Source organism: Dermacentor silvarum, chromosome 10 (assembly GCF_013339745.2).
Source record: "Dermacentor silvarum isolate Dsil-2018 chromosome 10, BIME_Dsil_1.4, whole genome shotgun sequence".
NCBI lineage: Eukaryota > Metazoa > Arthropoda > Arachnida > Ixodida > Ixodidae > Dermacentor > Dermacentor silvarum.
The window spans coordinates 25,341,155-25,364,975 of NC_051163.1; the positions used below are offsets into that span (position 1 = coordinate 25,341,155).

Below are 23,821 nucleotides of genomic sequence, written 5' to 3' on the forward strand. Positions count from 1 at the left end.
ATGACGGCGAGTGAATAGGAAAACACAACACAATGATCGATCCACGTACTGGAACATAGAAAGCTATAAGAGGTTATTTAGCCGTTTCTATAGGGTGGCGTCTGAATGGACTTAAATCACTTTCGGCTCAGCAAAACGCTCTGTGTTCACGCCCTGCTACCGCGTCTGCATACGGCTGAAAACAGTCAGGAGCTGGAACCGTTGTGCAACCTACAGAACTCCGAGTGGTCGGACCGTTCATTGATGCGTTTTATAAAGATTAAGTGTAGGTTTGGTACATAAAAATTTACATAATTGACCATGCGACTGTAATGGGTTAGCCCTGGCGCCTCCTTATCATTGGGTACCTGCATAAAACTCATGCTATGTACGACTTCCAGTGAACATTCTCTCGCCTGTTTCCTTCCTTCTATATATTCGCCGCCGTAATCAATTCACCTTCTCTTCCACCGATATATTACGCCAACCCTCTTTGAAACTGACTCCAACCCTCACGTCACACCTGACGTCACTGCTGTACTCTTCCAACACCGTGAGCTCGCCTCCTCGCCTGTTGGGCAAAACCTTACGGCGTGCTAACTTTGCACCCTTTGAGTTATCCGATAAATGCTAGCGCATGAAAAAATTGCCCGCCAATCCACCCTGTGAAGGTGGTTGGAAAGCGAAGCTTTTTACGCCACCCTCACGGTGACTGCGGCGCACTTGATATTTCACACACTACAACGTAACTTACACCACGGCCTTTATTATTAGTTACTTCACAACAATGTTCACTACTGCTTTATGATCGGTGTGATATACACTACTAGACTACCCCATAGTGGGGTAGTCTAGACAAAGAACCGTAGCAGTTACTAGGCTGGAAGGGTTTCGAATGACGTCAACCCTCTTTCAAGCAGCTGCATAAGCTTTGCAACAGCGGCAATCTAATCTTACGGACCGCGCCGAGCCTGTTTACGTTGTTTGCCCGCAGCCCTTATCATCCATCATGTTGGCTCATCACTTTGAAGCTTGTTTCTGTGGTTTTTCTTGCGAAAACGAGTGCTTAGTTGTACGCTGAATGCCTGAATTCAAGTAAGCTATACTGCTATACCTGCAATTGTTAGCGGTTCGTCGGGATCGTTTTTTGCTTACAACGACGGACACGACAGAACCCTTGGCTGGTAGAGGTACAAAGCTTCGCTTTAAAAAGTAGCGCCAACCAACCAGACAAATCGTGTGGTTTTGAAAAACGTAAATACCGTCGTGAAGCAATTCAATGTCGCTGATCTGGGCGCTTCTTCCACTTTAGAGGGGAAAACAGTCCTGAATATGGCTGATACCGCTCAACTCAGTTCCACGAAGGTATCGCGATGTTTAATTACGCTGCTGTCGTAGGCACAATCCTGGAGGACAGTGAGCGCGACTCAGGCGGCCGTCACTGTTGGTCTGGTCTGGGCAGCTTGAAGGCGCTCAGGTTGAGTGGCGGGCACTCTGGGTACTGGTCCAGGTAGTAATAATCCAGGTTGAACACGGCCACCCCATACTTCGTCCGGTGCTTCACCGACTTGTCAGGCAGCTGTGGTTGCGTTGTTGATCGTTTGCCACAAACGCAAACACCAGAACCATACTTTTCTTTTACGAACAGCGCGCAGCCGAAAAACAACACAAAAGAAAGAAAAAAGAAGACGAGGACAGACGCTGTCTGTTGTCTGTTGTCTTACACGTTGTTCGTGAAAATATGCACAACCAACTGGCCCGAATTCATGCCTTATTCGATGCGAGAACGTTATCATAACGACAGTGCATTAACGCGTGAAAACTGCGCATCTTGTGTGTTAAAAAATCTGAACTATCATCAAACCTCAAAGCAATACAATAACATATGCGACGATGACAATACCAAAGTGAGTACTGATTTGTGTGGTGCACTGAATAACAAATAGTTCATAAACGCATACGTTTTACAGTGTCTAATGTATCTCAGTAAGCGAAGTTCGCCGAGTAATTTGATATGATGGTCAGCGCTGTGTCTTAGCAGATGCAGAATTAATGCAGCTTGGAGACTGCGTTTGGGGACATCGAAATGCTGAACATGAGACATCAGCACACAAAAGAATTTTTCATCTAGTGCACATGAGAAGAACTGAGTCTGGTTAGTTCAGAGAAATTTCTTTAGTTCTTACTGAAATTTGTTCAGTTGCACAAATGTCGGCGTTTAACTAGCTGTCTCTTATTGCTGAAAGGAATTCTACAAAACAAAATTATTAGGAAGTAGTGTAACCTTATTGAATCAGGCCCTTCAGATCATGCTTCGCTATCATTAACGCGAAAAAAAAAACGAAAATGAGGGATCAACAAACGCCCAATACATTTTCTCAGAAGATGAAGCTTTAATTGATCTCATTCTGCTTTCTGTATCAGAAAAAAAAATAATAAAATCGCAACGCGCTTAACACGATTCAGCCTTACAAACATGGACTTTTGGGTAGGTCATCTTAAATCTTAAAGGAAGTGAACGAAAAAATCCTGCGCTTGTGTAGTTCAAACCACGGCGGTTCAAACTCTGCTCAATTCCTTCGCTTAATGTAGCTCCAATCCTGCTCAAATTCTGCGCTTGTGTGGTTCAAATCCAGTGCTAATGCAGCTCCACTAACGTGAAACCTGGGGAAGTGCGAAGCAGTGAAGCGCCGGTGTTTCCCTCGTGTTGTTCTTGTGCTATTCTTGCACAAGTGAGGAGGAATCGAGCGCTTGTGGGGTGTTTGCGCCCTCCCTTGCGCTGCGGTGGTACCAGAATGGCGTTTCGGAAGCGATATTCACGAGTTTTTGCTAATTCCCGCATATCCTTCGCTCATATACCGGCATATCCAATGCGGGTATGCGCCACATGTGATTTTATTATTGTTAATCGTGACGTAACTGACGAACATGTGATTTTATTGACGTCAATGACTTATCAGTCATGTTCGTCATACATTCATACCCTTCCATGCCGATTTTGGTATATACCAAGTGAACGAGACGCAAGATTTCGGCAGATCTTGTTTTTGCGCGTGATCACGACGACATGGCAGCACAATAGACACCGACAGCCCGGGCTTCTAAAGTGCTTCGCACTTTAAAAAAAAGATCGCGCCTTATTTTGGGTGTTGTGTTCTACGTAAGCGAATGTAATGTTGGTCCTTGCTACGAAGCTTTGTTTTCACTAGTTTGACTGTGTACCCCGTTTCAATACAACGTCTCACACAATGTACATACGAAGCTACGCAATGAAGTTCACAATATTGAGTAGTCATCATCGTAATCAGCCTATTTCATATCAACTGCATGAATACACCATCTCTTACGTCAGACATCTGCACCGGTCCCTGCAAATATACTAACCTTGTGTCATCAACTAATCTTAACCATCCTCGACTGAATTTTCTTTCCATTTTCAGCAATAAAATTTTTATTACGCCCAAGCAGATGTCCATCAAAATCCATGACGTCATGGCGATCTAGTGCGTGAACTACAAGACGGCGTCGCTACCAGTTTTGTTTTTTGCATCTTTTCTGGAGTACCAATCATCCTCTCCCTGTTAAAGTGGTCTATTAATATTGCAGGAGGCTAATACACTAACAGAGCTCGAATAATTTTTGCGCTTAGTTGACCTTTTAATGCAGAATATTCCCGTGTGCACTTTTTTATCTGTGCCTAGGTGCGTCTTTCATATGTATTTCCTGTGCCTCAAATAGATATTTCAGTTGCTAGACAGCCATTTCTCGCGTTGCCTATTAGTCATGTTTGTATATTGAGGTTGTACACAATGCAATCATCTTGAACCAACTAGCTCAGACGAAACCGTAATGGAAGTCAAGCCTACCAGTGACCTTGCGGAGGCTGTAGTGAGATATTCTATGACAACCGTGTTGGAGAATGCTGAAGGTACGCTGTGTCCATCTCGAGCTGCACCTCCTATGAGCGAGCATCGCTGAAGTCAAAAGAAGACACACAAAGAAACAGGTTTTTAAAAAAATTTAAGTTTACCATCCCTAACGCTTATATGTACGTCTGAAATCGATTAATCATATCTGTACAATGATTAGAAAGACGTACAATATGTGCCTTCTGGATACTTACAGTGGAACGGGGAACAAGGTTCGCGCCCACGCAGCGGCTTCCACGTTGCGTCTGTTGACCGTCGGTAGTGATTAGAACCAAAGCTGCGGTCGAAGATATAGCGACGGGCAGGGGAATGTCTTCCATTAATTTGATCATGTTTTTCTGGAATCGATTCAATAAATTAGGTTCTGTAGTGAAAACGAAACTATAAAAAGTCGTAGTTTCGCCCGAAAGGCGAAGCATCGATTGCGCTATCAAATTAGTGGACAGCTGTACAAAGTAAGGATAGTAGTTTTATCGGCCGTATAAGCTTGTAAACATTGACACACTAACTAAATTAGCAAGCATGGTGTCACGCGCGCATAAGAAACCATGAACGCATCTCACTCGATGACCGCGGAAACTCGCAGCGAGGGAATTGAGCTTCGTGCCGGCACTCGCATGAACGTGATGTCAGCCGCAGAAATACAGGGGGGGGACTGTGCCCCGCCTCAGATGGCTTTCAAGATACAGCCGCGCGGGCGGGCGCTCGCGGCGCAGAACGCGTCACCCCCACCCCTAAGCCTGCCATACTGGCGGGAGCGCTGCCTCAGTAAAGCGCGGCCCTTTCCACTTCCGCACCCTCCCTCCGGAGCTTTGTGCGCGACTGGAAGACTGCGCGCTTTCTTCCCGCTTCCCGCACTTGCGAGCGCGAGCCGCGATTGCCGGCTCACCGTCGCACGCTTTCACTCGCACATACGGTGCATATACGACGCGCGGCGACGATCTTATCGCCCTTGGACTTTATACGGAACCTCACGGCGACGGCGATGGCAGAATATCCGCTTGGAGTGTCCATATAGTTGCTATCGCAATAAAAATGCAGTAACGCAAAAACCTGGGTCGGTTAGCGTAGCATAGTTAAGATTATGGAGGAGCGGCGCTTATACGACAAAGGGACACGAAAAAAATGACCACGTTCCGCTGACTAGCAACCGCGTACGAGTTCATTATTTTTTTTTCTTGCCTTGCAAGTTATAAGAGACACAACAAACAACAAAGGAAGGAAAGGACAAACCGTGTTCCAGCCCCACCCCTTTTTTCCCCTTACATTGTTGTTTTCTGCGGCTCTTAAACTTGCATGACAAGAAACAAACGCATACGGTTGCTAGTCGACGCAATTCATGTGCCTTTTACCGTTTGCTTCGTATAATGGCCGTTCCAACAAAATATGGGGGAAAAAAGTTAAAAGTCACCTACGCACAGACAAGGAACTCATAACACTCCGGAACGTGTTGGTTACAAGCGGTAACCGTTCTACAAGGTGTCCCAGCTATCACGCAGCACGATTTAAAAGAGGAACGGCGTCACGCGAAGCAAACCTATAGTGCGTATTGTTTCCAGTACAGTGGAGTAGCCGCCAGTAATTTTTTCGTTACTGAGATTTAATTGGGTAATCGTAATTAATTATCTAACTCGATAAGTATTGTCCTAATTATCAATGTGTCACTGAGAAAGTTGTAGAGCAACATGAAAAACTTCCGATACAGCTTTCTGTTGCTCAATACGTGCTAAATAAATGAGTTTTTCCGGGCGTGAAAGAAGCCCGCGAATACACGCAAAGTGCCTCGAGCGGCCACTCGCGTGGCAATTCTGCGTGTATTCGCTATATATATATATATATATATATATATATATATATATATATATATATATATTACGCAGATTACCAGGGTACGCTCTTCTAATGTAGCAGAAACCTTCTCACCTTGCTTATCATGACATCGCTTATCGCAATGGTGCAAGGGGAGACGTCTCTTTCCGGGTGTGACTGGAATATCACCAGGGACACGCTGTAACGAATACAGAAACGTGGTGGACAGGAAATACAGTGCACATAAACAAGAAGAGCAATATTTATGTGTGCTTTCAGCGAATCATCAAATCTACTGCTCCATAAAGAGGCCACATTTCATTTCACTGTCTCTTACGGACAAGGTGTGACCTAAAGAAAAATCGTCAATTCTCCTTCTTGATAAGAAGGTTACATATCATGTCGACTTCCGATAATCAAATGATGCCTCGTTTGTTGATTTGTTTGGATTCAGCTGACAAGAAGCACACGTGGGCCCGAATTCACAAAAACTTCTTAAGCTAGAATGTTCCTTAAGAAAGAATTTTAGCCAACCAGGATGTCAGACATATTCATTAGCGAGGGCGGCCAGCGAATGGCAAAGCAAACTAACGAATGAAAATCTTGGTGAATTTGGCCCGTGATTTCTCAGCACGCAAGCTAGCTGTTCTTCCTAAAGAAAAGTCAGTAGCGACTCAGCGCTTCGTAACGTCTTCTTTCAATTATTGCTCGTAATTTTCTCAGGTTAGTTTTCTCCAAGAGTACGAACTTGGCTTCTCAGAGGATAGAAGTGACCTTACGTGACCTCAAGTTTCCGGGTGACTCCACGCCACGAAGACGAAGTGCAGAGTCAAAGAACGAATAGACCCAACTCGACCAAGAGCATTACGCAAAACAACTTATCCCCCGCAGGACACAGAGAAATAAAGACTTCTCCGTATCGACTACATAGATCTAGGGCGCTATAACGTAAAACTATTTCAATCTGTTTTTATTTTAATCTCCTGAGGCCATATTTGGCTAACCGCCGACGCAAGCATCGGGCGGTGACCCGCAGCGTTGTCTGAACAGCCCAATCAAACGCTTTCCCTCTTTTATAGGTGGTCACCTTTGTTCTCTTTCAAAACGAATGACATTGCCTCTACTGAGCGGCTTTTCTTATCTAATTGGCTGACAAGAGGCAAGGGGCACGCTCAAGTGGAGAGGGTTCCGATGGGGCCGAGCCAGCGCAGCGAAAATAGATAACCGGTTGAAGAGGGTAGTGCCGGCGTCTCCGATTGGTCCGCTTCCCCTTACTTAGCCTGAGGTGGCTTGTCCAAAATTGCGGTGGCGTGCAACGGAAGGTTAAGAATGCCGCTAAAACGAATCCTCAGCTAGGAGGAGTTGGCAGAGCGATGTCGTATACGTGCCGAAAGGGCTCGATAACGTTTTACTGCCACGCAAAAAGGTTCATCATGCGCAAATAAATTCATGCTCACCGCCAGGTGCGAGTAGCGAGTGCCTGAGTGTTCAGCGGGTAGCCATCTTCTATTCCTTTGGGAACGGGTCCCTCGCTATTCAGAAATAAATTCTGTTTTGTTTGGCATAATAATGCATCTTTAACACGTGCACATCACTTTGACAGGTGAGTTCTCGTGGTTTTGTGACGTCGGGTGACAGACAGGCGAAGTGGGCGCAGCCCGAAAACTTTTGACTAATAGCATAGAGCTAATGGCGAAAAGGCGTCGAATCAGGCATACATAGGTTCCCTTTTGTTCAGTTTAATCATGCATAATCGGCGTGTACGCGTCATATCAGATGGGGAGCTAACGCGATTTTCGTGACGTCGCGTGACAGACAGGCGAAGTTAGGGATGGTCCGAAAATTTTTTGACCAATCGTGGAGGGCTGACCGGCCTAACTGGAATACAAATGTTTGGAATAGCTTTGCGTTATAGCGCCCCTAGCTCACCGCAAGCATTACTCACAAAATGTGCTATACAACAGCCCTGCGTCCACGCGGTTTCATTTGCACATTTCGTGCTTTCTTTCGTCGACCACCAGAACAAAAAATTGGACGGTACAATGTTACGCGAGGCGTAGACATACCGCGAAGTAGGCCTCCGAGAGAGAGTGGTACTCAATACGTTTCCATAATACGGTAGGCCCCTTGCGCAAGTGCAGCGTCAAATGATACAGCGCATCTAAATCATAATGATAATACATCGCCAAAACTGTTCTTAATAAAATGAACTAAACATTTCACCATTATTGCTTCCACGACAGAGAGCAAGCCTCAAGGGCGCATTCACACCGAAGCGGGCGTTCAAGGCTGCTCGGGGCGCTGTCATGTTACGCAATCAGGGTAACCAGAATGGTAATGAGCAGTACATGCGTAGTGGGCCTGACGTTTGACGTAACATGATAACGCGCGACGCAAATCTAAAAATCTCGAATGTCTCGACAGGTGTAGCGAAAGCGCTTGCTAATTAACGTAACATTTCACGCGCCTTCACACGCTGACGTAAGAGTTCACCGAAAGAAAAGAAAACGTTTTACCCGCTGAGAAGGTCGCGGAGATTTTCTGCGTTTTCCTTCGTAACGTCGGCGTCCGCTGGGTTAATCTTGATTCCGATAATCTTCGGCATGTCCACGTCACTGGTTCCCTTGATGGCGTCAAAGGCGAACTTCAGGGCACAAAATAAGATAATACGCGGTCATGGAAGCACCCACACAACAAGCGCGCGTGCGCGAGATGTCATCATAGTCATCGTCATCGCGATTATTTATTTTTTTGTAAGTGCTCCTAGCAGGGATTTACATAAGGGGGAGGGGCAATCACGTGTAATAAAGAATGGTAAGCTATACAAAAAGAAAAGAAATATCGTCAGGACAAAAGAAACTATGGGAGCGTGCATGTAAGAGCAAAAAAAAAAAAAAGTAACACATCCGTAGTTCCAAGAACACAATCAGGGCAAGCACATAGAAGGCTTACGCAAAATTAAGTACGACGAGCACATCAGTTGGCAATATGTGTGTTTGACAGCATATATTTTGACACTGCTTATCGGAACCTTGAAGAGCTATGTTCATTTATTATAAAATTAGTCAATGCATTCTATTCGTAAATGGCTACTGTGAGAAATTATTAATTAAGAGCGTTAGTAGAACCGTAGAAGTAGAAGCGTTAGTTGCACGCTAAGATGGATAAACATACGAAGCGATGCTCGATGTCGTGGAAGAAGTACTGCTGCGTGCAGGCCCGACGAATTGCTTATTTTAGTCGCGAACAATGCATGCGACAAAATATCGGCACAGCGCGATGGTGAAGTTGCATGTAAATACCACCCGAGGGAGCTCCTTCCACAGCCGCACAGGGCAAACTCAAGCAGAGGGTGATATAAGCCTAACCCTCAGCGTTTGTTACAGGATTATCTAGAGCGTCATGTAACGTGCAGGTTAAGTACCCGGTGATCTGTTGAAGTTACGGAATGGATGTCAAGACAGGGTAGGCGCAGTTGGGGACGGCAGAGAATTAGGTGCTATGATGCAATTAGGAAATTTGCTGAACAAAAGATGGGTTGAGCTGGGGCAAGACAAGGGTAATTGGAGATCGCTGGAGAGGCCTTTGCTATGAACTGGATATAAGTAGGCTGATGATGAAGATGCTGATGATTATGGTGACGACGATACCCAGAAGGAAATCTTGTGCCAGAGTAGCCATATATCAGGAACGTAAGAAAATCAAAGGAGGCATTGAGTATCACGCCCTCTCTCATTGAGAGAATTGTGCACTTTAGAGATTTATATGAGAGCTGGCATAATTTTTAAGGTTTTGTGTCGCTGCTTCATGGCAATATGTAAATAAAGTTCCACTTTACAACGGTAGTTTATACGTCGCTTTAGTACAGACTAGACTATCGTGGCACACAGAATGCTGTGTACCAAACGCGGCCAGATGCATCTTAAAGGTGTGCCGGTCCGCCGAGAAAGATATCAGTACGAAACCATCACTTCCCTGCATACCCATGCATACAACAGCACACCAACGCCAGTTTTTTTTTTTTTTTTTTCAGGCGATCATATGACCTCGCCGATGTCGTCCAAGATATGGCGGCGGGCATGGGCTTAAAACTGCGAGCGTCGTCCTGTCTCAGAGGCGATGTCCATCCCTACGATTGTTGGCTAAGCGACATGACCCTGAGTCGCGCTGGCCTACTGCCCAGGGGTTCGGTTTAGCACACATACATAAATACCAAAGAAAGTGGATCGGAGCCCAGCGGCTCAAGTGGTAGAGTATCGCCTGCGTCAAGCGGAGGTTGTGGGCTCGTCTCCCGCCGGCGACAAGGTGTCCTTTTTTTGTTTTCCTCTCTCTCTATAAATAAATATTTTCGGTTAAGAACATAATAACTTACTGTATGTTTTTTTTTTTTAGCTTCATGGTATGTGAATTCCCCACTGCAACAATCGCAACAAATAGAAAGCTAAAGCTGAAGCAGTCTCTACGTTCTTACGCAATGTTTCCGAGAGTGTCTGATCTAAACGCTCTTGTCTAAAGTGTACAGACCATTGCACTTTCGACGCCCTATGGCCACGTGGGAAAGTGCTTACCTTTACTTTCGCCGCCACATCAGCAACGTCCGAGAAGTCGTCTGCCATTTCGACGCTGAGCGCCGCGTAGCCGTTATTATCCCAACCGTCGATGCGACCCAGACTGGCGTAGCACGTGACATCCTGCGAACCATCGTAGTCAAAGCCGACGTACTTGGCCTTGTCCTCATCCAGTGCAGCGATTGCCTGGAGGCCAGCCTTGGCTGCAGGCGACGAATGAAACGCAAGCGTCAAGTGAGCTACGGAAAACCTTGGTCAGGTAGGCATGAGCTTTCGATCAAAGCAGAAACGTTAAAATAGAATTCAGTTTATATCCCACGATGTAGAGCAAATACAGATGATCGGACTTCACACAAAAGCTACACCCTATGCAGCTATACGATATACGATACGATATATTCGTAAGATATATACGATATACGATATATTCTGGCAGCAGCAAAAAACAGCACACGAAATCACTAGTGAACGAAAACGCTAGTCAAAATATAAAATTCCGGCTTAAAATCCACAGGGTAAAAAAGACACTCGCGTATAGACGATACGACGTCATCATACTGATATTAGAAACACTGAAATGTACGTATAGTCCCTAAGCACAATGAGATCGTCTACATATTGCCGCTTCTTCATTGCGGTAAGGATGATGACGAGAAGGGCAATTCTACATTTAAGAAAAGACGTAGAAGAAGAAGATTTTAGCGCCTGCCTTAGAAAACCATCCTGGTTATTACTGTTGCTGATCGGTGCTCTTGGTTCCAGAGTTTCTGACGTCGCGACATATTATTACATACATAAATGTTTTTATCCAATTATTTGGTTCATCTTGGTGCTGGAACATTTGTCTGAAGATCATAACTAAAAACAAATCGCTTAAGATTGGAGCCAGGCAGTACCCTATAGGCACACTTTTCCAATGGAAAAACAAAAAGTTAGTGACCTGTTACTTCGCGAACGCGGGTTACGTGCCAGTGTATGGACGAACGAACATCCACAGCGAGGATCGCGGCGTCGAAGCGCAAGCGGCAATTGCGCCAACGCGGTCGCGGACGCTTCATTGATCTCTACGGTGCAACGCCTGGTGTGCCACAGGGAAAGCTCACTGCAAAGAAGAGGCGCCGCGAAGCGCTACCGCTCGAATGCAATGTTGGCATGACGGCTCGGATTTATATCCTCCTCATTTCTTTTAATTGAAGTACTCTGCGATTAGCTACTCGCAAAAAAAAGACGTCTCTTCGCGCGGGTTGTTGATGTCCCAAGTTCTTGCACTTGCCGAGGTAGTGTCATGGCAGACTATGAAGGAGTGACCGTGCGCATCAATTAACGGCGATATAGCCTTCCATCGCAGACAATTGAACAAAACTCACGTCCTACGTTCCCACATATTGATCCCATGCTGTAGATGACGTTGTCGCACGGCTGGTACAGCTGGACATAATCGACGGCATCGGTGGCAGCTCTCTCAGAAGTCACGCACGTCAGACCGGCTGCAAAGGTTGTGCCACGCGTCAGCACGGTACCATTTTGCATCGGTGAGCCACAGAACATCGTCATCTACGCAAGTGTTTGCGACTTTAAGACGTTAGGGTTCGCGTGACTTGAACAAGGTCAGTTCAGTTCAACGCGTGGGAAGACAAACTCAATGAAACCCTAACCGGACGGGGTTTCATCTGCTGCCTTTTGTCAAAGCTGTCCAAGCTCATGCAATCTTTTAGCGCACAACGAGCCGTTGCTGTGGTCATGCGTGTCGTAAGGCCTGACAGAATCACCAGGTCATGTCAGATATTACGTGGTCTAGCCGCTCATGTCTTACAATTAAGCGCCCCGTATTCACAAAACGGTCGCTTGCGCTAGAAATTTTGTTGAGAGGAAGCTTTAGCTCGGGCCCAACTCCAGTGCGGCCTATTCAAGTACACGTAAAACACAGACACGCTTTTCTGAGATTACCCCTGGACCGATTTTAATGCAATTTGTTGCATTTGAGCGAGAAACTTAAATTATAGTGCCTATTTGAAGCGGCATTTCGATTTAGAGTTTGAATTCTTTTAAAATAATTTACAAAAATTCGAAAGTTAAAAAAAATAGAAGCACGAAGTTTACAACTTTTTAGCTCTGCATGAAGAACAGCTATCGCGGTTCTGTAAGCGGCATCCATTAGATCATTTAAAGCGGACAAATTCGATATGGCAATTTATATCTTACGTGAATTAATTACGTTGTGTAGAAGGGTTCTGCAGAAGCTTTATTTCCATATTACAATTTTTTTAGTTTCATGTGTAATATATCAATTTTGTCTACTTTAGATGTACTATTAGACGCGATGCACAGAATTGCGATATCATTTTTCTTTGCTAAGTTACAGAGTTGTAAACTTGATAGTTTTGTTTTCTAAAAATTTGCGATTTTTGCCAATTTTTAATAAAACCTAAATAAATATTAGACCTAAATAAGTATTAGAGACCAACAGTGACCAGCTTTTAAGTTTTTCTTTTAAATGCAACAAACCTCGTCAAATCTGGTCAAGTGGTTGCCGAGAAAAACGAATTCTCTTTTTACATGTACTTAGATAGGAGCATCCGAGCTTAAAGCTTCCTCTTAACAGCAGATGCTAGCCAGACAATCGAGATGGCGGACATATTACTAATGAAGACGGCCAGCCAATTGGAAACTGCACTGACAGACGAAAAGAAATTGTGGATTTGTGGAAGCGAAAGCAATCCGCCATGTCTTGCAGATGAAGTACAACCACACGACAATTTGCACCGAGGTGTGAGCAAAAATAAACGCAATTCACTTCCCCTCAGCTTGCCTGAATCTCAAGGAAAATGGGGCTAGACCACAAATCTTCTGAGATAGGTCCGAGATTCTGGCGAGAATCGGTGGCACAGAAACACCACTTTGATTGCCAATGGATTGACTTGGCTTGGACGGGTTTGACATTTGGCTCACATATATCGCCACGACAACTGAATCCTACTACTGAAACGAATATCTGTTTATCTCAGAAGCGTGGACACAAAATGAATAAGAGGTAAATAATTTTGTCATCCTAGTAAAAGGTAATTGGAAGTGTACACACACAACCAGGAGCCATCAAAAAGGAAGTGATAGAAACAGAGTAAATTGGATGCAAAGTATGGAAAAGAAAGACCATGGAGATGTGCAAGAATTGCAAGAGAGAAATTAGACCAGAAAATATGTATAATAACACCAAGGGAAGCGCCCTACTTTTCAGGATTAAGTGAGATTCTCTAAGGAGCCAAACATACGGGAGCAAATGTTCGGAACAGGATGATGTATAAGTCTGTAGCAGCAAAAATCGTTGGACAACTCAGGTATTCACCCAGAGAGAAGCGTACGAAAAAAATGCCGGGATGAGATTGTTAATACCGGATCCGTTACAAGCATTGGTAACTGTACAAGGTAGACTTGGAAGTAATAAGGAAGAGAGAAATGATTAAGGAGATGTAGGCAACATGCTAGACTGATAAGCATGTACCTGATTAGCTCAAGCCGGCTAGGTGACTACTTGTCACCGTTAGGTTTCAAAGGGAAGCCAATAAATCATCACCATCTTCTTCCTTACATTTGCGTTCCCATACAAACGCGAACCACTTAGGCCTAACTACATGACGAGCTCTTCGGTTTGCTTATCCAGCATAACTTGTGACGCCAGCATGATATCGAGGTGTACATTTGTATTGCAGTTTGCGCCATAATTGACGACGAAATTAACGTTGATAGGAAATTGTATTCTCGAGTGAATATTTTTAAGATGCCTTCTACTTCATGCTTTGAAGATCGCGTTTCAATTTTTCATGATAACACTCAAGGGCCGTGTGTACGACGTTCTAAAAGTCTAATAATTTCATTTTCTTTCTTATTTATTTCTTTATTTAAGCCAATCTTACAATATTGCCCATAAAGGGCCATGGCTAAATGCGAACAGATGCCTGGCTAGGTCGTGACATCCTTATAGCTGCAGTAAAGGCAGAAGCAGTCTACAAAAGCACATAGCCCTTGCGTGTACGTATAACGTTCCTGTACCTAAATGCAGCAACAGGTGGCTTGTCTTCCTACGCCATCTAGAGTGTTTCTACAGTGCGCTTACCATACAAGCTAGCGTCGTGGTTTCCGCCGTCGTTGTTGTCGCCGTCGTTGCTGTCGCCGTCGTTGCTGTCGCCGTCGTTGTGTGCAACCTTTGGTGGGTCACTCCCCGGAACATCCGGAGCAGGCAAATTCATCGGTGCTATCGTGTCTTCTGCTCCGCTTTCGGTGGCTGTAACGTGACGAAAACGGTGTCAGACAGTCACAAATGTGACATTTGGTCCCGATGTACCTCAACGCCGACTCATCGTACTTTCTACAGCAGGCATTGTGCCCTATTCGCCATCGGTTTAACGCGATAGCGCTAAGGACCCCGTGTCGGAGAAAATCCGGTGTCGGCGCCGGCGTCCTGTGAGGGAAAATTCGCGTATATATTTCGGTATATGTAAATGTCACGCCTTGCTATATGACACGCGGTGTATGCGGGTGATGTTGCCACACCATTCTATTCCTAAAGTTGTTCATACCTTGTCTTCCGTTCTTCACAAGGTTATTCCTCGGAATCTTGAGAATGACAGCCCACAAACAAACCTCATGAATCAGTATACCAACAGCGCATGCCTTTTATATTAAATATTCTCTGACTGAATTATTAAAAGTGAAAAGCAATAGCAGAAACCTGAGAATGATGCAATTTAATTGGCGCGGCTGTGCACAACCTCCGGGATCGGCCCACGCAAGAAGCCGCGTTTCTACCAGAATGCTCGCCTTCGTGGGTATAGCCTTTGCCGCCAGCCTTTCCCGGTGAATATTACGGTAACATAAGATGCAGTTGCAGAGAAGTGTGAGAAGCAGTCAGGGATATTTTAATGCTATCGCATTGCACATTTAAAGGCGAAGCTTAAGCGTCCTCGAAAGCTTTTGTGACCACTTTTCGTGGCTGCCGTACGATCCAGCTGGAAAACGGGCATAGCGTCGTCTGTGGTGTCTTGGCGCCGGTGTCGCGGTATGCGCCTCCGTCGTCACGCTTGTCCCGTTCCTAATACTCATTCTCAGAACCTTCAGTTGTGACCGAAACGTGACACCCGTGTCGCACAATCATAAAGAAGCAGAATTACCCTAACCATTAAACTGGAAATATCACTGTTACGCTGTCAAACTGCCAAGAGAGGAAATATAGTGACCATGAACGATTGCGGTCACCATTCCCTGAGTTACAAGTACTCACGTAGCATACACATGCATGCTCGGGAACGTATGTCTTTACCATCAGCATAAATTTAAACGCGAACAGGAAATAACTGATCAGAATGTGAATTACATAAATGTGTGACATGTAATTGATCTGCAGCCGATTTATATCCATGAAGGAGTCCCAAGTGTACGCTTCGAAATCTGAATTAAGCAATTGTTAGCGAATGCACGTGAAGCTGGGAACGGAAAAACGCAATGAGGTAGTTTCGGAATTGATCGCGTTTGAATTTATGATTCCAGTATATGGCAACATGATGTATGTATTTGACTCATGTTAGCACTAAAATAAATATTCTAAAATGTAGCCTATAACATTCCCACCTATTTGAAATTCTTCTTTTTTTATTCTGCTGCATGTTTTCTGCATCGTCATTGTAATGCCGCTGTATTGTTTCCCGTGTTTTCATTCACTGTTCTAGGGAGGGATACCATACGGGCCTCGCCCGAACGATTCATTCCGTTCTCTAGTCACATTCCCTTCCGAGAACTTTCCCCAGAAAAAAAAAGCGAAATATATTGAATTTGATCCAGCAAGTTAAAGGATGTGTTTACACACAAGAACGGGTCTCACTGATTAGCCACTGCACAGAAATCCACCAACCAGAGTAGCCATAGCTCAGGCTAAACCGATTAGCTGACAAGTCTTTGATTAGCATACGTGGATGCTGCTTTGCCTTGACAACACCGTCAAAAGGAATAAAAGAAATCGGGACAGCACATTTCTTGTATTAAGCATTCGCACCAACACGTTTCTTCAAGCTTCAGCATGAGCTCTCACACACATGCTGATGTGGCCGTTTCAAGAAGAGAATAACGTAGGTCGAACAAGGAATGTCCCTGGAGCCAACTGCTTCGACAACAGGACTTGCCCTCATCGAGGGCCCTTACGAAGACATGGGCACTTGTCGAAACGTCGGCTCCGGCGACCTTCCTTGTCGGACCAACGTTATTGGCAATGTCTGACAAAGCATTTACACACAGTCTTCTGAATGTACCTTATCATGTTCTAGAAAACACTGGCCTAGATTCAAGAAAGGCCCACTATAGAATTAAGGCTGCCACCTTGTTTTTAATTTCTGCCGACGATAGCTTTACCAAACTACATCGATTAACAATAAATTGATTTTATTCATAAATATCCTAGCTACGTGTTTAAAACTCCGAACGTTGTCACGAATACGGTGGTAAGAACACATTCTTAAAGATATGTGCACGTGCGATGCGCTTGCGGCTGTGGACAAATGGTTGAGCATTGTTCTGCTGCGCTAAGGCATACCCAAGTTCGATTATTTTTTCTGGTTCCCGTTCTACACCGTCACCGTAATGTGACAATGCTAAGAGTTCGCCATGAAATGCTACTACCCCACGCATGCTAAAAAGGTCATGAAATATTACCACGTGACCATTTAGGGAGTCGCCAAAGAAACATGGACTTGCGGTCGGATGCACTTCGAAAAAAAGCTGCTGCCGCTTCCTATCACTTGCATCAAGCTACCAAGCAAGTTGCGCGGTGCGATTGACCTCATTCGCACGGCGGCGAACACTGCGATAGCGTAAGACAAATCCCATTGCCGTCAAAGGCTCGGCGAGTGCGCGTCTTCATGCAGCTTCTCAGCTATGTTCTCCGTGATAGTCCGCATACACAATGAAAATTTTACGCTAGATCTACTCGAAGGACCAAGCGCCGCCAATCGTCACACTGAACATATTAGCGATGACGAAAGGTCAGTGGCAAACAGCACTTGGGAACGACAAGCTTTGTCAGATTACATCTGCGGAGAGCGTCGGCGTCCTACCTCGTAACCGAGCGAACGAGCGCAGCGAAAGATGAAAGCGAACGCGGAGCGCAGAGGGGGATGGAAGACGCGAGGAGGAAAGCGAAGGAGGAGGGTATGGCGAAAGGGTGAGAAGAAAAGCGTAGTGCAGCAACGAAATGGCTACGAGATGGCGTCCAGAGTAGCGCGCGTCATCTGGAGGTAGGTCTCTCGGCGGAGGCAGCGGTTGCTGCTGTGAGTCGCATGCGCACGTAACCCACCGCGCTGGCTCTCGCGATCTCCAGATTATCGAGGCAGTCGCGCCACACTTCGCTCCGTTTGCAACGTGCCGCACCAGAGATATTGTTCGCGCCAGCCAATATATCGCGAAATTAAAACACGTGTAGAGCTGCGCTAAAATTTCGTATTAGGGAGTATCGTAATCGTCGGTGAAATTTTTTCCATAGGTCGTTAAACAATAAGCGCTGCGTTCATATTCAGTGCTCTCTTATCTTTTCTATTTGTTTCTCGCGTGTTTGCACTGGAAAGAAGCATTAAGCATTGAGAAGCATGGCATTAAGTTGGCAGCACGGCACTATGAAGAAACAGTGAGCAATAAAAAATGAAGCGTACAGCAGAAGAACGCAACACATATCAAGATTATGCTTTTTCTACTTGCACGCGACGCGTTTCCTAGCTGTATACAGTAAAATTTATTCTTGGCCAACATTAACGGGCCTCATGAAGCGGTTGACTCCTGCAATAGTTTAAAACTTCACTTGAAATGCAAAATGTAGCAGTTTTTCATCGCAGAGGAGATGGTCTGAGTGATCAGTTGAGCTCAATACTTTGTCAAACCTGATACTGAATGAAAACGTATTGCACTGCATTCAGTTGCTCAAAATGAACTTTTCAATGCGGAAGACAAGCTTGGGAGCATTGCAAAAAAAGCATTCTTATCGCCCTAGGCAGGCAAACTCACTGAAGACGATGGCGAGGACGAGGAACGTTAGGAGCAGCACCACCACAGAAATGACGACTGCCATCTTCACGGTCGATGACCCGAGGTCGCTGTTCCTGCACAAAGTTCACACAGCGCAAATCTTACAATAACTTGGAGCGAAATGGTGAACTGCATTCATGTTGCATGCACGGGAATTCAGCGAAGATTGCCAGATAGAAAGCAAGAGCACCTGGAAGCCGTTTCTGGCACTAGGCTTTGCGTTTGTTGCAATCGTTTAACCAGGTACTGGTAGAGGAAGTAAAATGTTGTTATTGCTATGGTTGGGAATTTCAAAACAAGTGGCGTGCGAGTATTTGAAATATCGTAGCCAAAGGAAAAAAAAATTGGCGCTGACCATAAACACATATAAGAATGAGACGTTCCGGCGCCCAATTTTCGTTTGACTATGATTGATCGACTAGACGAGGTTTCGTCACACCCGTGACTTCATTCGAAATTTTGAATGTGAACCGCGGAGTAATTGCTATTCAATTCGTTTATCCAATCCGAAAATTCACTATTCGAAAATTTTCAACAATCGTTTCTGTTCCAATTTAAGGGACGATAGAAATTATGGCAGTGTCGACGCAGCAAGATTGATTCAAACTAGGAATGTTTTAACGATTTTGCAGCAAGAGCCACGCTTGCTGAGCAGAGCGAACGCACGGTGCAGATACCGAATTCACTCGAATATAGGTCGACCCTTGCGTATATAACTCGTCGAGAAACAACAACGAAAAAATATAGGTCATATATACGCCGTATGTCAACCAAACATACTTTAAGGAAAACAAAAAAAAACTTTGAATGTGACGTACATTTATTTACCATAAGCTCGGCTACTATATCTCACCTGTCGATGGCATAAGCTGCATTCTCTGTCGGAACTGCCAGAGGAGCCATGCTTGGCACTGCATCCGAAACAACGTCGTCATCGGTGCCGTCGAGTGCGTTAGATATGCAGCATTTCTTAAAGCAAGTGTGGATAATCTTCAGACTGACTTTATGCCGTGCACGACGAACAGGCTCCGTTAGCTCGATGCATTAGCTAGCTTTGTTAACGAATGTAGGCTCGAGACTTTTTGACACGAATATAGGCCGATAGCTCATTTTGGGTAGCAGTTACAAAAATAAGAAAGAAAAAAGGTGGCCTGTATTCGAATAAAAACGGTACCTTCTCGTCAATTATTTCTGGTCATTCATAACAATGCCTCCCACCAAATGTTGTTGCGATTAGGGCAGAGCGATTTATTACATGGGCAGTCTCACCATACTTGCACCCTATAAAAGAACGTCCAGTGCTGTAGTCTTACAATTGCCTCTTTCAACAAACACAACATACTACTTGCATATGGTGACGTACTGTTTCCATGCTACATCACTGTGATTGTCAAAGTCCAGCGGGTAACCGACAGCAGTTTGTCATTTGCATGCTCCTCGGCAGATGGGACGTCTACTTATAAGCGGCATTAAATGTACGCGTAATCAATATTGTGAATGAGCCTTTATTTAGCAAGCGAACTTGCCCTTAACATTATATTTCAGTTTACTCAGAAATGAGAACATATTCGGCAATTGAATCGATATTCGAAAGCCGTTTCTATCGACTTAGCGTATTCGATTGAATTCAGAAATGTCTCTATTCGAGCCTCCGTAACAAAATTTAATCAATTAGAATATAACCGTCTTTTCCAGGGTCTCACACAGCGGTACAAAAACTGAACACCTGGGTGGCGCTAAATTTGCGGGAACGACGGAAAGATGTGGCTCCTATCAGGAGCCCGATTCAATCGTAAGTTCATTCTTTCTTCGGTTACTTGTTATACCGTACTTTCCCGGTGAGCAAGGCGCGCATTTCTTTCTAAAATTTTCGGCGGGGTGTCTTAAACCTGCCGTAATATAAATAAAAATGTTCCTATACTCATGATAGGGCATGCCACATGACTACATTAATGAGAAAGGCGAAAGTCGAAAGCACCTCGGTTTTGGCAGTTACTATAACGGGATCACTTGGTAGCAATACAGTAAATAGGTTTTCGTAGGGTGCCTCGATTCCAGCGCCGCCGTTGGCGGAGGCGGGCGTCGAGACACCCTAGGCTTTGGCAGAGACGCGCGCCGTTTTGATCAATGCGTCGTAAATTATAACTAATCTACTTAGCGAAAATGGCAGCAGAGGTTGGCACCAACAGACACGCTATCTGCGCTATCGGGAAATGCGTTTGCCCTTTTCGTCTCAGTGTTAAACGTCGTAGCGTTGTCCGTGCGTGTTTTTTGTGTTCTGGAGACGGTCATCGCGCCACTGTGACATTCCGCTTGTGAAGACACGCAACAGCTACACGACAAAGTTCAAGCTGACTGCTGTGGACTATGCACCTCAAAACTACAGCCGTGCGGCAGGCCGACATTTCAACGTCACTGAGAAGACGATTGGCGATTGACGGAAATCTTCAAGCAAGCTACAGAAAGTGAAGCTGTATCTAGTTTCGAAGTGTGTACCTTTGTATAAGACGCGCGTCTTATAAATAAACGTTTTCCTAAAAATGGGGGAGGTACGTCTTATACAAGGGTGAGAGTTGTACACGGGAGAATACGGTATAATGCGCCGGAGTAAACAAAGCTGCAAGTTCTAATAAGGCGCAACGAAATCTTCACTTGAGGTCGCAATTCACTGAGTAGCAGCCTGGAAGGAGCAGAACACTTACTCAGTCTTTTCTGAAAAAAAAAAAAAGAAAAAAAAAGAAAGCGCTGAATACAGGATGAAACGCAACGACACACTTCATTCAAAACCGCGGCGACTATATATATATACCTCCAAGAAAGAATTTTCAGGCATACACACACTAATATACGGTCAAAGTTCATCTCGCGGCAATAATTTCTCCCAACCACGGAGTACTGATTATGAAAATTAAGAGGTAAACTGGGGCCTGTATTTCGCGTACTGTTTAATATTATTTATTATACGCACCTCAGACTCAACGTCTATGTAGAACGGACATACAAGAAAGAACCCCCAACATAAACCTAGGAGCAGCAAGAGTTATATATTAAAAGAGTAAGAGTTATATATAAAGAAAAGAACACAATCGTCACTGAGCGACGTGACACACATCAACTGGCATACAATAAATCAAACGTGCTTATGAGCCAAAAGCCACCTCACAACAGTCTAATGCATTTTACACTCTTTGGAACTTAGCTCATAAATATAACTTAATAATGAAAATGCATTATTTGCCCCAATACGCGAAAATCCGGCGGTGGCGGTGGCGGCGGGATCGATCGATGGTACCAAAAAGGTCCGACAGCACAAGCAGTAAAAACACGTCAAAAATGCCCGGACTGGCGTCAAATTCCTCAGGGATGTTCCGGTAAATAAAGTAAATAATGGGTTTCAAAAGAAAATCTCGTAGATTTCTCTCTGCTTGAGAATCGAACCCGGGCCACCGGGTTGCGAGACAAGTACGCTTCTCCGCCGCCACAGCGGCTTTTTTTTTTTTTCCCCTACGATTCTGGCTGACTAAAGGTGTGCCTTGTCCGTGCGTGACTGCACACGTCACGTCGCAACTATCTGGCTGAATAAAGGTTTCACCAAAGAGACCTTAATGCTTTCGCATTCCCACACTTCAACAGTGTTAAGGGCCTCTGCCGATTTTTTTTAAATATTTTTTTTTTCATGCACACGAATCGACTGTAGCGCCATGCGTTTGATTGTTGCAGAGAGAAAGCGGCAGCGTGAACAGCCCAAGATGGCTGCACTAAAACGCTTCCCTAAAATAGTCAATTTTCGGCGAACTAAATTTAATTCTGGGGTTATACGTGCCAGAGCCACGATATAATTAAGAGGCACGCCGTAGTGGAAGGGGGGTGGGGGGACGTCGGATTAATTCAGACCACCTCGGCGTTCTTTAACGTGCACCCGATACCCGGTACACGCGGCCGCGGCCGGGATCTGATCCTGCTCCCGCGGGCTTATAAGCAGCGCAACACTGGAGCCTCTAAACTACCACGGCGGGTGTCTATTATAAAGTACGACTACGTTGCACTGACAGTTCAGGCTTGGAAACCAATAGAGCGACAGGGACAGTCGGTAGAATTGAGGTGAACATACCGGCGCCAGTGCTCGATCCACCAGCTGTAGGTTGCTGTTGCATTACTGAAAAAGAAAGTCAGCGAGCTGTCATATCGGTAACCGTCAAGTCAACCGCGCTGCGCATATCATTTGTCGAAGCAAGGGTCAATTAACTCACGTGTGCCGCTGTGAAACATTTCTGCAAAACAAGGATTCGTGGCAGTCAATGCGAGATTGCGTTGGCACGTGACTGCGACGACAAAGAGGAGCGCGCAGCTAACAAATAACGATCACGGCAAACTTTCATTGCAAAACTTGCGCACCCTGAATGGATCCCTGGACGGTGGTGATAACGACGAATCTCGATAACGCTAACATTCTTCGTAACACGGTATACTGGCAACTCGCGCCTTCAGTCGAACGCGCAGGGAGATAGGCACCGCACGTACCGACTAGTTGTGCTAAAGTCCCTATATAAGAAAAGTACCGCCATCTACTCTTTCCTCCGCCGCCTCCTCTCCTTGCTTTTTTCTTTACTTTTTGCTTGCGAAAGCCAAGTCGACGGTGGCGCACCTAGAAAGTCTACGTTGAAGCTTTCAGGCCGGGCGCGCGCCGCCGTCGCCGGCGGCGACTGCGGCTGCGCAGAGGACTTTCAACGTGGCTCTGAGGCGAAAAAAAAATATATATATAAAGAAGTGAAAAGCGCGCGCTATCATCGTCCAATCGGAGATACAGGATAGAGAGAAGCGGCGTCGATAAAAGGATGGCGGTACTTTTCTTATATAGGGACTTTAAGTTGTGGAACCCCGCAGCGCCCTCTGCGGTAGGAGCAAATTAGGTTTAGTTAATTAATAAATAATTACGACTGTGGGAGCCGAGAAGATTTGATCGACGCCGTCTGTAATCTATAGCGAAATTGCGCAACCCGCCTGGGCTTTGCCATTGATTTTGAAAATGAGTCACAGAGTTTAACTCTTAGATTTGTCCTTGAATAATACTCGTACTCGTGTAATATTCGGTACAAAGTAGCAGACGGTGCACTTCCCAGTTATTGCTTCAGTTCAAGGTATAAGCACATGACAACATCCCGGGCACGATAGAACACTAGAACGCATAGTACGGTAAAGCACAGTGCTTCTCATCACGGCGCGACATATCTGACATTAATCACTCCACTAGTCCGACAGAATGAATAAAAGATAAACGTAAAAGAATGCCACAGATAATGAGATGAACTGATTACACTAGTAAATGTACGACTGGCTCTGAACAGCGCCAAGATATCGTCGGGACAGGCTCTCGCACCGTTTTCTAACTAATGGTTCAACGATTTATACGGCGATGATGATTGCACAGACAGCTTGCACTTATTAAACAGCGCTCGCCCCATTGGATCACGCGGACAA

General features: G+C 45.1%; 1 protein-coding gene across 1 annotated transcript; it reads right to left on the reverse strand.

Annotated features, from left to right (window-relative positions):
- Nucleotides 1-1,417: 1,417 nt before the first annotated feature.
- Nucleotides 1,418-22,688, reverse strand: LOC119431429 (uncharacterized). Its single transcript, XM_037698918.2, has 10 exons — nucleotides 22,594-22,688; nucleotides 22,455-22,499; nucleotides 18,323-18,417; nucleotides 14,397-14,564; nucleotides 11,653-11,772; nucleotides 10,286-10,488; nucleotides 8,234-8,361; nucleotides 5,832-5,916; nucleotides 4,103-4,246; nucleotides 1,418-1,558 (listed from the first exon to the last, which is right to left on the reverse strand). Exons 3-10 carry the CDS (start codon nucleotides 18,384-18,386, stop codon nucleotides 1,418-1,420), a joined length of 1,053 nt encoding a protein of 350 aa, XP_037554846.2. The 5' UTR covers nucleotides 18,387-18,417; nucleotides 22,455-22,499; nucleotides 22,594-22,688.
- Between the last annotated feature and the right edge of the window lie 1,133 nt (nucleotides 22,689-23,821).